The sequence below is a fragment of the Electrona antarctica genome, assembly GCF_951216825.1.
Source record: "Electrona antarctica genome assembly, chromosome: 7".
NCBI classification, from domain to species: domain Eukaryota; kingdom Metazoa; phylum Chordata; class Actinopteri; order Myctophiformes; family Myctophidae; genus Electrona; species Electrona antarctica.
This window is the reverse complement of record NC_136812.1, coordinates 20,805,880-20,818,539: the sequence shown is the minus strand read 5'-3', so window position 1 is coordinate 20,818,539 and position 12,660 is coordinate 20,805,880. Positions and strand designations below refer to the sequence as shown.

Genomic DNA, 12,660 nt, shown 5'->3' with positions numbered 1-12,660 from the left:
ATAATTATTATAAAAAAAAGACTGTTTAGAGTTAATCTCTTTAGATCAGATTTGGTTCTATTAGTGTTGAACAGAAGATCTGTTCTGTACGTGAGCTTGCATACAGTAACTGATATATTGATACTTAAAAGCATGCTGGATTGAAGCTAAAGGAATAAATTCCACTTTACCTGAGCTCCAGTAACCTGTAGTGTTGTAGTTCTCGAGACATGGTCTCGTCTCGAGACCGGTCTCGAGACCACATTTTCGTTGTCTCGGTCTTGTCTCGGTCTCGCGCCTCTCGCCTTTTTTGTCTTGCGGTCTCGTCTTGGTCACGCCCCTCATTTGTCTTGGTCTTGTCTCGGTCTCGCGCTTCACACCTTTTTTGTCTTGCGGTCTCGTCTTGGTCTCGCCCTTCATTTGTCTTGGTCTCGTCTCGGTCTCGGACCAATTGTCTCGGGTGAGGTCTCTTCCCCCACCGAGACCACTCGAGACGAGACAATGCAAAACGTTCTATCAACCCGATCGCAAGGACTGATCCCATTCATATTAACATTAAAGACAGCTGTAGGAGCGCAGCGCAGCGCTGAATTAGAGCACACGTAATCTTAAATCGGCTGCGGCTGCGGCTTGCGAGGCCTCGCGCTAGACAGCTTTTTTTTATTCTTTGAAATGGGAACGGGGCTAGCTCTCTCTCTCTCTCTCTCTCCCCCCGTCTGTGTGTCTGTCTGTCTGTGTCTCTCTCTGTCTGCCTGTCTGTGTCTCTCTCTCTCTCTCTCTCTCTCTCCGTCTGTGTCTCTCTCTCTCTCTCTCTCTCTCTCTCTCTCTCTCTCTCTCCGTCTGTGTGTCTGTCTGTCTGTGTCTCTCTCTCTCTCTCTCTCTCTCTCTCTCTCTCTCTCTCTCCGTCTGCCTCTCTCTCCGTCTGCCTCTCTCTCTCTCTCTCTCTATTAACTATTTAATTACATATTTCCATTTTGCACCAATATTATACTACCATGTCTTAATACAGTGTTGCTTTTTACAAATAAAATGAGCAAAAGGTTGATCACAAAGTTAGTGTGGGTATCAGCAGGCTACTTTGATGGGAATGCGACGGGTTGAAGAACAACCGCTGCAGGGTTTGACTGTGAACAGTGAATCATTCTAGTTTCTTACCTTGTGGCTCATGCTAGTCATTTGAAGAATTTTATAATCCAATAATTATATAATCCAAGGTTTGTTTGTCTGGAGATCCAACGCTATGTCATATTATTAAAGTAAGTAAACTTTAAGAAGCGCTGGTCATTGTGCTGCAGTCAGTGAGAAGCTGGTCCGCTCTGCTAATTGATCTGACCTATATATTTGCGCAACTGACTGGCATGAGGGTAATTACTTATTTGGCAGCACCTGCAATTCCAATAGGACATTTGAAAAGGCTTTCATATATTAATATTTTTTTCTAATAAGGTTTGGCCTTATAGATTTTGTATAGTTTTGGATATTGATTCATTAATTAACACAAAAATGTTTCTCCCAGGCGGCTCTGATGTGCATGCCTCATTGTTATTCATTAATTGATATTTAAAATAAATATTTGAATGAATCATGCTGTAGTAGGCCTATACCTAATTTTGTAAAATCTATTTGCACTGCAGTGTTTCAGATCAAGATTGTTTTCTGTGCCTATCAAATAAGAGGGAAAAATGGTCTTGGTCTCGGTCTCGGTCTCGGTCTCGGTCTCGACCTGCTAGGTCTTGGTCTTGGTCTCGGCCCCCTAGGCTCGCAGCGGTCTTGGTCTCGGTCTCGGTCTCGACCTGCTAGGTCTTGGTCTTGGTCTTGGTCTCGGCCCCCTAGGCTCGCAGCGGTCTTGGTCTCGGTCTCGGTCTCGACCTGCTAGGTCTTGGTCTTGGTCTTGGTCTCGGCCCCCTAGGCTCGCAGCGGTCTTGGTCTCGGTATCGGTCTCGACCTGCTAGGTCTTGGTCTTGTCTTGGTCTCGCTTTAGGTGGTCTCGACTACAACACTAGTACTAACCTGGAATATCATAAAGAGTTTTCACTGCAATAGTTTGGAATGAGATCAAACCAAACATGGGTTTGATCAGGGCTGATACTATGATGATGAAACTGGGCCTAATGTATGGTTGATGTTCTCTAAATTTGAAATGTAACGTGAAATATTATTGAAGTCCATGGATTCCCGATGTCCCCCAGCAGAGTTTATAGGGCACAACCGGCAAATACAGTATGTGATAGGACCAGGAAAACATTACAGCGTTGGACTGGACATGTGTCCGTTAGCAGCGTGACTTGAGATGCATGGAGTCATGGAGATTCACAGAGCGTACTGATTTCCACTGGCCCGCACGGAGCCATATGGAGAACAGAGAGGTCTGGCCAACTTTCTCTGAGCACTGACTATCAGAGATAACACCTCACAGCAGCTGATGCTCAGCAAAAAGATGCAAGGGAAGAAGAGAGACAAAGGAAAATAGATAAGCAGACAGAAAGAGAGACGCATTAACTACTGAAAGAGAGAAACCGAACTAATTACACTCACACATAGGCATAAAGACACATACACACACTTATATTTGACTGACCTCTGAAGTATAAAGGGTAGCAGTATTTAACTCTCCCTTCAGCCCCCTAGTCGATAATATGACTTCCTGTTCATGTTTGCTTGATTGGAGGTTTCTGTGACCTACTTCTAAACTTTGTCCAATTCCACCTCGCCTGACTTTACTTCCTCTCTCAATTACTACTACTTTCAACTTCCTCTGTACTTTCTGTCATGTCAGTTTAGCCGTCCTCTGAACTCATACTAATTGAGTCACTGCAAGGGACTCACTCAGTCTACATGATGGACTGTCTATGAATATATTGGAATGTGTTTACCTATATTCTGAGATGGCTGGAGCATGCAGGGCACATTCCCACAGTACATACATAAGAAACACGCACGCACGCACGCACACACGCACGCACGCACGCACGCACGCACGCACGCACGCACGCACGCACGCACGCACGCACGCACGCACACACACACACACACACAGAGAGAAGACTGATAAACATGACTGACCCACTTAGCATGGTTCACAAACATTGTCATTTTACTTCCCCAATTGCTCACTGTCTTGACGTTTAATGACTTCTTAAATTGTTTGTTTTACTTTGATGATAGATGGGATTGGGCATACAATCAAAGATGGACAAACTATGTTTTGCTATTCTAAAGAAAAAGTCCATATAGACATGGAGGGTTTAAGGGTCATCAGTCACTAATCCGTTTCTATTGTTCATTGTTTAGATAGTTATTCATTTATACTATAGCACAAAGTAAGTACCAACTTGTGATTGTGTGAAATGCTACTTAATCCATTCGCTGGTACTTTAACTCGGCAGTTGTGGTTTAGCATTTATTACAATAGCAAGCAACCCATTTCTTAAGTGGTTTCAGTACCACGGATAGCTCTACACAGTCAAAGGCACAATTTCTCCTCCATTTTTCTCTCTCTCTCTCTCACACACACACACACACACACACACACACACACACACACACACACACACACACACACACACACACACACACACACACACACACACACACACACACACACACACACACTCTCTCTATGTAAATTCCCGCTACTATTCTCCAGTGTGTGTGTGTGTGTGTTCTGCGAATCCCCTCTGGTCCCCAGGATCATCTCACAGCCCATCTGGTCCATACTGACACCCTTTCCTGTTCCTGTATTCAACTGGCTGCCGGGAAAATACCCGTGACACACTGCACTCTCACGCACGCACACATACTCCCTCTCTCTTTCAGCGAGACTCACAATCCATACACAAATGCAAGCATACACTAGTGATATCAACAACACCTGTGTAGAATGTGTGATGCCCATGTAGCTTGCGGTTGTGTACTGTATGTACAGTATGTACAGTAGTAACACAATGGGCTCTCCTTGATCCGTGTGCGTTCCTTCAAGGCTGGCTGTCTGGGCCCGGTGAGTGTGCATTCCTAATGTTCCCCCAGCCTCTCTGAGAGAGCTGAGCTATCATTGGTAGAATTAATTGTGTCTGGAGGGTCGAATGGGAATTAAGTCAAAAGGGAATGGGAGGGAGGGACGGATAGAGAAGGGGGGGTTTGTGTTTTTTTCCTTTTTGCCTGGAACCATAGAAGGTTAAGAGATAAATATGATCTCTCTTTATCTCTCCCCCTTCTCTGTTGCTCTCTCTCTCTCTCTCTTTTACTGTAAACTGATTTAACATAATGTCGGCCCAGTGTATTCTGCCCCACAGTGTGGACTCTGTAATTCAGATCAATCCTGTTCATTTATTATAGCCTAATATGGCATGCTCCCGGCTCGTGATTTACACCCAACCTCTTGGGAGGTATAGAGATAAAGGAAACGAATACAGACACAATGAAAACATAATGGCTTCTTCAGGTCTCCTGACAGCGAAGCCACCCGAACATGACAATGATAATCTGCAGTGTGAGGCGTCATTACCCGGGTTGTTAAATGGAGCGTGTGTGTGCGTGTGCGCGCGCATACACGTGTTCTCCCCTCTCTCCTGGCTGCGGCAATAATGACAGATTCTATCTGAGCTGCTAACATAAAGACAAGCACTGCTCTGCTGCCTTCACACTGTCAACCCCATGCCGATGAACACTTCTAATAGATAGAGGGAAGAAAGGGGGAAGTGGTGGGAGGGACACACCAATAGAAATACATAGGCCTACATGAGTGGAGCGACTCCCATTGATGCTGCAAGAGGCGTGGAACAAACAAACCAACAAGATCCATTGTGTGAACTGTGCGTGCCGCGTGCGTGTGTGTGTGTGTGTGGGTGTGTGTGTGTGTGTGTGTGCATTGGTTGTTGATCGACATCACTAGTAGCAGGTTAGAGAGAGACTGCTGCACATGAAGGATTTATGGGCAGGCTTTATGGGGCAGGGTCAAAGAGTTCCAGCATCGGAAAATAAGAAGTAGGGGGATGGTGTGTGTGTGTGTGTGTGTGTGTGTGTGTGTGTGTGTGTGTGTGTGTGTGTGTGTGTGTGTGTGTGTGTGTGTGTGTGTGTGTGTGTGTGTGTGTGTGTGTGTGTGTGTGTGTGTGTGTGTGTGTGTGTGTGTGTGTGTGTGTGCGTGCGCGTGCGTGTGCGTGCATGTGCGTGTGTGTGTGTGTGTGTGAAGGGTTGGGGCTTACAGTGGGGTTCCGGGGGAGGCTCCCTCAATGGAAGTCATAATTTATTTATGCAGACTACAGAGGAAGGAGATAGGAGTAGTGTGTGTGTGTGTGTGTGTGTGTGTGTGTGTGTGGGGGGGGGGGGGGTCTACAAGCCACCAGGGGAATAGGTCAAGAGTTGTTTTTCTAGCGACTACTAATACAACTCTTTGTCTGAATGTATGGGTGAAGGCAATGGATGCATACAATGTGCAGCACTGTTGCAAACTGCAGTATATGTACTACATTATGCACAGCGTTTTGGTCCAATAGCTTGAGCACCGATGCCTACTGCCCCGGCCTGTACATTGCCAGTGAGATGACACGTATCGTCACTGTCGGGCACAAACCTTGACTTGTACAGTATCTCCAAATTTAAACCTTTTATGTATTTCAGTCATTAATTTTATGTAATTCATCATCAAGAGATCTTTTTTCTTTTTTTGTGTGCATCTGTTTTTTTTTGTTTTTTTTTGCATCTGTTGTTTGATGTTTGAGACATCATAGAGTGCTGATGATGCAGGATAAGGGGTGAAAGAATGTACATTTAATGGACAGCCATTTCTGCACTGAATACAATAAGATTGTGAGGGTTGGTTTTTGTACTCAATATTTCAAAATTCTGTTTCATATTTCAAAAAGAGTTGTCTTTTTCTTCTCACATATGTGAGAATGTGAGATAGGTAATTTTACATAGTATTCAGTGACAGACATTGTACATAGGCCATGCTGTTATTAAGTAGGCATATTAATGCCATGATTTGCTATGTTCATTAAGTGCTTCTTTACTCAATCAAACCAAGTATTGATTTTTGTGCAGCTGTATAGAGAAAGGGGCGTTATGTTGCCTGAAACATAGTAAGAGACTCTAGAACTGAGAATTGCAGATATCACGCACAGATGGATATGCAGGCAGGCATTTCTGGCTGAAATGTCTAGGTCAGTGGTTTTCAACCAGTGGTCCTTGAGGGGGTTTCAGGTGGTAACCAAATGGACCCTTATAGACCCTTACGGGTCCATTTGGTTTCATTTTACGCTCTCAACAGTGACAAAGAACGCATGGACGTAAACTCTCAGTGACTCCCTGACGCATGTATGGGTTCAAAATGAAAACGCTTTGACTCAGATCTTTATTTTCACACATCTTACACATGGACGTGTGTTCAAAGACTTCAAACACTCGGGAAAAGACAAACACAGGTGCACACTATCTCTGCTGTCTTCAGCACTGCACTACACCAACAACTGCATTACTTAATTTTAAAAGAATTGTTATTATTTTGTTAATGATATTTTGGGGGCTTTTTGCCTGGTGTACAGTAGGTTGACAGGAAACGGGGAGAGAGATGGGGGGAAGACACGCAACAAAGGTCATCGGGACTCGTGACTCGAACCTGCGACACGCTGTCAGGCTGGATTACCAGCCTAGGTGCCCGGACCGCTAGGCCGGCCCGGGCCAAGAATTGTTATTTTGATCAATGTTTTCCCTGTTATCTCTCCTTATGGTAAAGAGAAGGGAACCCGCACACTCATATGCTCCAAAAGGTATATTTATTGTCCAGTAAATATACCTTTTGGAGCATATGAGTGTGCGGGTTCCCTTCTATTTTCCTATGTCACTTTTTGAACCCAGCATCTCCACGAAGTGATGTGCGTATTTTACTATAATCTCTCCTTATGGTACCACATCAATACATCATGGAATTGTGGAATATGTCATTGACAAAATATGACAAAATATTCTAAGTTTTTGGTCTGAGAGGCTAAATCTCACCAAATGGTGGTCCGTGGTTCCTACTACGGAAAGAGATAAGAGTTTTGTGAATAGTTTACATTTATAAAGTTGAAATGCTGTACCACACACACACACACACACACACACACACACACACACACACACACACACACACACACACACACACACACACACACACACACACACACACACACACACACACACACACACACACACACACACACACACACAAACCTCCCATGAAACAAATGTCAGGCAGGCAGCGCTGCAGGAAAGGTTTTGTTGTGGTTCTGTGGGTCTTCCTGCTGTCTCTGAGGGTCTGTAAGTTGGTTAAGAGACATGCAAGGGGCCTCATGACTGAGGACAACAGAGAACTCTCTGAGGGCCTAGTCTAGGCTATCTGGGAGGCTGGAAAATTGAATCAGGAATCAAAGAAAATAATCAGGAATCAAAGGAAATATGGCACTTCATATTTGTACTTCTCGTATAGAGTTCTTGGGTTTGGTTTTGCACATTGCTGTGTTTAGTGCTCAAGCTGTCATTTCCCTTGATGTTCCGGGTTTCATATACCTCCACATTCCTATGCTTTGGACACAGTGAGCTGTCTACCCCTTTTCAGCCAAACCTGTTATAATGAGGAGCCAAACTGTGTTTCTGAGAGAAATTGAGGTTTACTGTACACATACCCAAGACACCTTGGTTCAGTACAATAATGATGTTATGATTTCAGACAGCTTTATAGTTTTTTTGAGCTGTCACAGCCATGCAAGGCAAGCACAAAACTGTAATGAGGCTTGTTTGCATGTATCTATCTACTAATTAGTCCAACAGCGACTGCTAAAACACGACTCAACTATGCATACCTCTAGGCTGCCTTGTTCACTATCCTTGTATATTATTCAATTTGAATGCAATTAAGCTCTGGTCTTCTGTATAGGAAGGAGAGACTGAAGAGGTGTAACAATGAAATGCTAACCATGTTGAGTACCATCAATGAGGGTTGAAGTTATGCTGTGTTGTGTTATGTTGTGAGTAGCAATGATGACAACAAAAGTGTTTTAGATCAAAGAACGCATGGACGTGAACTCTCAGTGACTCCCTGACGCATGTATGGGTTCAAAATGAAAACGCTTTGACTCAGATCTTTATTTTCACACATCTTACACATGGACGTGTGTTCAAAGACTTCAAACACTCGGGAAAAGACAAACACAGGTGCACACTATCTCTGCGGTCTTCAGCACTGCACTACACCAACAAGGAGAGAGATGAAAGTGATTGCGGAAGTCAGTCTATAACTTCTTCTACACTTCACCTTTCATGTCATACTCAATCTGTAGCACTCTTCCTTTCACACCTCTCTGTTTTGTGTGTGGTCCACCACCCTTTTTATAACATGATCATGTATTATGTAAAATTGATTTAAATACAGTACAATTCAATTAGGTACTTGCCTGGATGCCCGACTCCATTAGCCCTGTTAGCCATTCTTCCATTGAACAGTGGCTACTAGCCAGGCAATCAGTAAATGATTGAGGCTGCTACAGTATAGCCAGTCAGCAAGTCGAGCACGCCCATGTATCTCCATCCACACAACCAGTCACTCATCCATCTGCATGGGTCAGCCATTCAGTCAGTCATCCGGTCAGCCAGCAGATGTCTAGATGGATGAATCTTGGACGGGTCAGTGGTTGTCGGCTGCAGCTGAATTTTGCACTGAAGCAATAAGCCTGATTGCGATGCATTGTGAGCTTGCTATTTGTACGACAGAGTATAAATGAAGCAGAAATGCTCAGAGAGAGGAGGGGAATGCTAGCTGCTTCCTTAAATCTTCCTTTTCCAACTCTGTCTGTCATCTCACTCTTTTTTACAGTTGATTCTCTTCCAAAAGACACTTTACCTTGAACTCATTAGTGTGTCTTCTCTCTTAGCTTCACTGTTCTTCCTCCCGCTCCATTCTTTTCCTGTTTATTCCAGTCCTTCTCCCGGACATGCTAGCAGTGCACATTACACTTTTGTTTGACAAGTAAAGTAAGTAAAGTAAAGTAATTAAGATTGGTATAAAAGGTGGATTCAAACATTTTTATTTGGGTGGGGTCCGTACTGTTCTGTTCTGACTTCAGCAAACACCTCGTTTGGAATATTAACGCTTCTAGAGAGACATAAGACGAGGTAACATGAGGTACTATAAGGGACTTATGCCTCCCGGTTTTGGGGGGTAACAGAAGGCAGGGCTTTTCGGGGGGAAATGGGCCTCATCTGCGTGGCACTCTAGCGCCTTCACTATGAAACATTCGGCCTCATCTGCGTGGCACTCTAGCGCCTTCACTATGAAACATTCCCGGTAAAAAAAAGTGTTAAGCTATAACTAGTCTCTAAGTTTGAACTTAGTGTGAGGTGGTGCAACTGGCTCCTGTTGTTCAAGCTTTCACATCTGCTGCTTTTGATGCTTTTGTGTGATGCTGTGGTACCGTATGATCAAGTAGGGTATTAATTTACACAAAAAAACACGAAAAGTTATATATAATATGAAGAATATGGAGTCCGACAACAGCGATATACATACATATTATATACTTTAGGCCAGTGCACATTGGTACGTTGTCTGTCGGGATCGATGCCCATAGGGAACGATGCCCATAGGGAACGATGCCCATAGGGAGAGCAGACCCATTGTACACATTCTCAGACTCGGATTATCATAGTATTTGGAGGCCAGTACTATGACAACATACTGACGACATCATGGATCTCATACATAGACAGAAAGACAGAAATATAAAGAGTTCCTTGGATTTTTGGTTCTGGCTAACCACTTTGTCCAACTGAATTCCCACTCGGCACAAACACACCCTCGCCGATATACACATCAGGTTTGAAGTTGATTTTTTTTAACCATTAGGTGGTTTAATTAAACATCACATTGATCACACTGATAAAAGGGTATGGGTGCTGTTTCTCATTTATTTGTACCATGATTGCTCCACTTCACATTGTCATCAGCTGTAATGAGCAGCTGAAGCAGGTGTGTGTGTGTGTGTGTGTGTGTGTGTGTGTGTGTGTGTGTGTGTGTGTGTGTGTGTGTGTGTGTGTGTGTGTGTGTGTGTGTGTGTGTGTGTGTGTGTGTGTGTGTGTGTGTGTGTGTGTGTGTGTGTGTGTGTTTGTGTGTGTGCGTGCGCGTGCGCACGACCCACGCGTGCGTGTCTGCATGTGTGTGTGTGCGTGCTAGCGTGCCTGTGCACATGAACACTTGCTTGCATGTGTGTGTGAACAGACCCGACCATGAATATTGACAGCTTTCAGCCTTGGGCATCTCTTTGTTATTACTGTGGAATTGAATGCCTCTCCATCTAAAGGTTGCTGCCTGCATGGAGAGCTCACGTTATACCATAGCTAATGTTTTCACTGCAATATCACCCTCGGCCTTGGCTCAGACAAGCAGCTTTTTTATGGCTAACTTTCCCATCATCGCCCTTCACTGCTGCTGAACCCATCCGTTTTTCATTTAGCCATGCGTGGTTTGGTTTGGCTGGGTTGAACGAGGGTCATGCGTTGGCATTTAGATAGCAGTGACACTGCAAATCTGACATGAAAATATCAAATGTTTTTTCTCTTGAAAATATTGTATTGTATTAAGTGACATTAAGCTACACTTTGTTACTGACTACCTCAGGCTAATCAGGCGTATTATTGCCCATTTTGGGCGGGAACCCCTTTTGGTGTTTTAAACATTATGTAATTTAGCTATTGAAAAATAGCAGATCTACAAGCTCATAGCGCGCCACCGAGTGGCGCGCTACGAGCTTGTAGGTCTGCTATTTTTGAAAAATTGTGAAAATATTTATTTCAGAAAACTGGAGGTCAGGCCTAAATGGGTTAACCTCATTTTATACTATTTTACCTATGATGGTGTCTTCCAGCGAAAATAGACGATCTACAAGCTCACAACATTTTTGTGAACGTTGAGAGAAAGAGGCAGAGCGAGATGTTCTACGTAGTATGTTTGTGCATGCATGCATACATGCCAGCACGTGTGGGTCGGCAACTAGAAACACTGTTTTAATCTCAGTCAGGTATCAGATAACCGGTGACTGTTTTAATCTCAGTCAGGTATCAGATAACCGGTGACTGTTTTAATCTCAGTCAGGTATCAGATAACCGGTGCTGAAGGAGAGAGGATTGTTTGAGACAGAGTATCAATGCTGATTGAATTGGACGCTCCTGATTGAAGGCATACAGGGTTCTGTAAGAGGGGAGAAGGCAGGAAGGAGGCTGTAGATCCAATCATACAGTATAACTGTGTTTTTCTCTTAGCTGAAGTCTGCGCTGTTTTATGGTCATTGTTTGTCACTGGTCAACATGTTTTTTTTAAATCCTATTTTGCCTTAAATGCTTATCCCTAAAATGTAACAACAAAGCACATTCAACCACATGAACCCTAGCATCTCTATTCTGGGAATGTCATAATAGGCGAACATTTTCAGAAAATAGCATGTCTATAAGCTCACAACACAACACAATGCACGTTGTGTGCTTGGCTCGGCTATTTGTGAGTGTCGAAGGAAAGCAGGCCTATACCGGTATATAGAGCTCTTGGGGGACCCCGGTCAATACAGTAGGGTTTAACATGGTTCATGTGATTTGCCTTTGTTGGTATGGGGCAGCTACTATACCAGGTGCGAATGTTTTATTTATTTGTATGAATATTAATTATGAATAAAGTGCACTGGAAAAACACTTACATGGTTAAATAGTTAAAAAGAAAACCTTCACACCATCACCCAGCTCTTCTCTTGTTAAGGGATCTTTTTGGCTTTAAACCTTTATTTAATTACTGAACTACTGCAATTTGACAATGTGTCTAATTTATGTGTGTTTCTATTCTTTCTCTTTCTTCAGTCGCAGATGAAGACACAGTCAAGAGATACTACGCCAAGTTTGAGGAAAAGTTTTTCCAGACTTGTGAGAAGGAGCTTTTGAAAATCAACACATTCTATTCAGGTATGTGTATTCCCCAGTTGCATTTCAGTTGATGATTGATCACGTTGTACAGTGTATGTGGAAATTTTACATCTAATATATCGTAGACAGACAGTATATCTTTTTCAAATCATACAAGGGCACGATTTCACAAGTCTTGAATTGATCATGTGATTCATCCACATTATTGGAAATAAAAAAAACGAATTATATATATATTTTTTAGCGCTTCCGATGAAAACGAAACTGCCTAGCGAGGGAGTGCCCTGGAAATGATAGACAAATTTACGGCTATAGAGCGTCGCAGTCCCGCCCCCTACCATGGACCAGGAAATGAATCCCAATGCATTTTTCCCATAGACATTTCAAAAAGTATTTATTTAAAGACGGTTACGCCGCGGACAAAGCCAACTCGAGTCGTGACAACTCATGACAACACAAACAATATTTTGGACCAAACAAATAATTACAAAGAAGAAAAACAACAAAAAAAGTGTTGTAACCTGCCGTTTTTTTCTTCTTTCTAATTATTTGTTCGGCCCAAAAAATTGTGTTTGTTGTCATGATTTGTCACGACTCGAGTTGGCTTTGTCCGCGGCGTAAACGTCTTTAAATAAATACTTTCTGAAATGTCTATGAGGAAAATGAACGGAGAATCATTTCCTGGTCCATGGTAGGGGGCGGGACTGCTTCGCTCTATGGTGGTCCATGGTGACATTCTGCGCC

General features: G+C 43.4%; 1 protein-coding gene across 2 annotated transcripts in view; it reads left to right on the top strand.

Annotated features, from left to right (window-relative positions):
* The window catches only part of xpr1a (xenotropic and polytropic retrovirus receptor 1a), a 98,790-nt gene that overhangs the window by 55,683 nt on the left and 30,447 nt on the right, over positions 1–12,660 (top strand). For both annotated transcript variants that reach the window (XR_013790396.1, XM_079505813.1), the window contains exon 3: positions 11,854–11,955. Coding sequence is in view for 1 of the 2 variants with exons in the window: in XM_079505813.1 (XP_079361939.1) it covers positions 11,854–11,955 (102 nt within the window). In the remaining variant the exon portion in view is untranslated. The remainder of the gene's footprint in view (positions 1–11,853; positions 11,956–12,660) is intronic.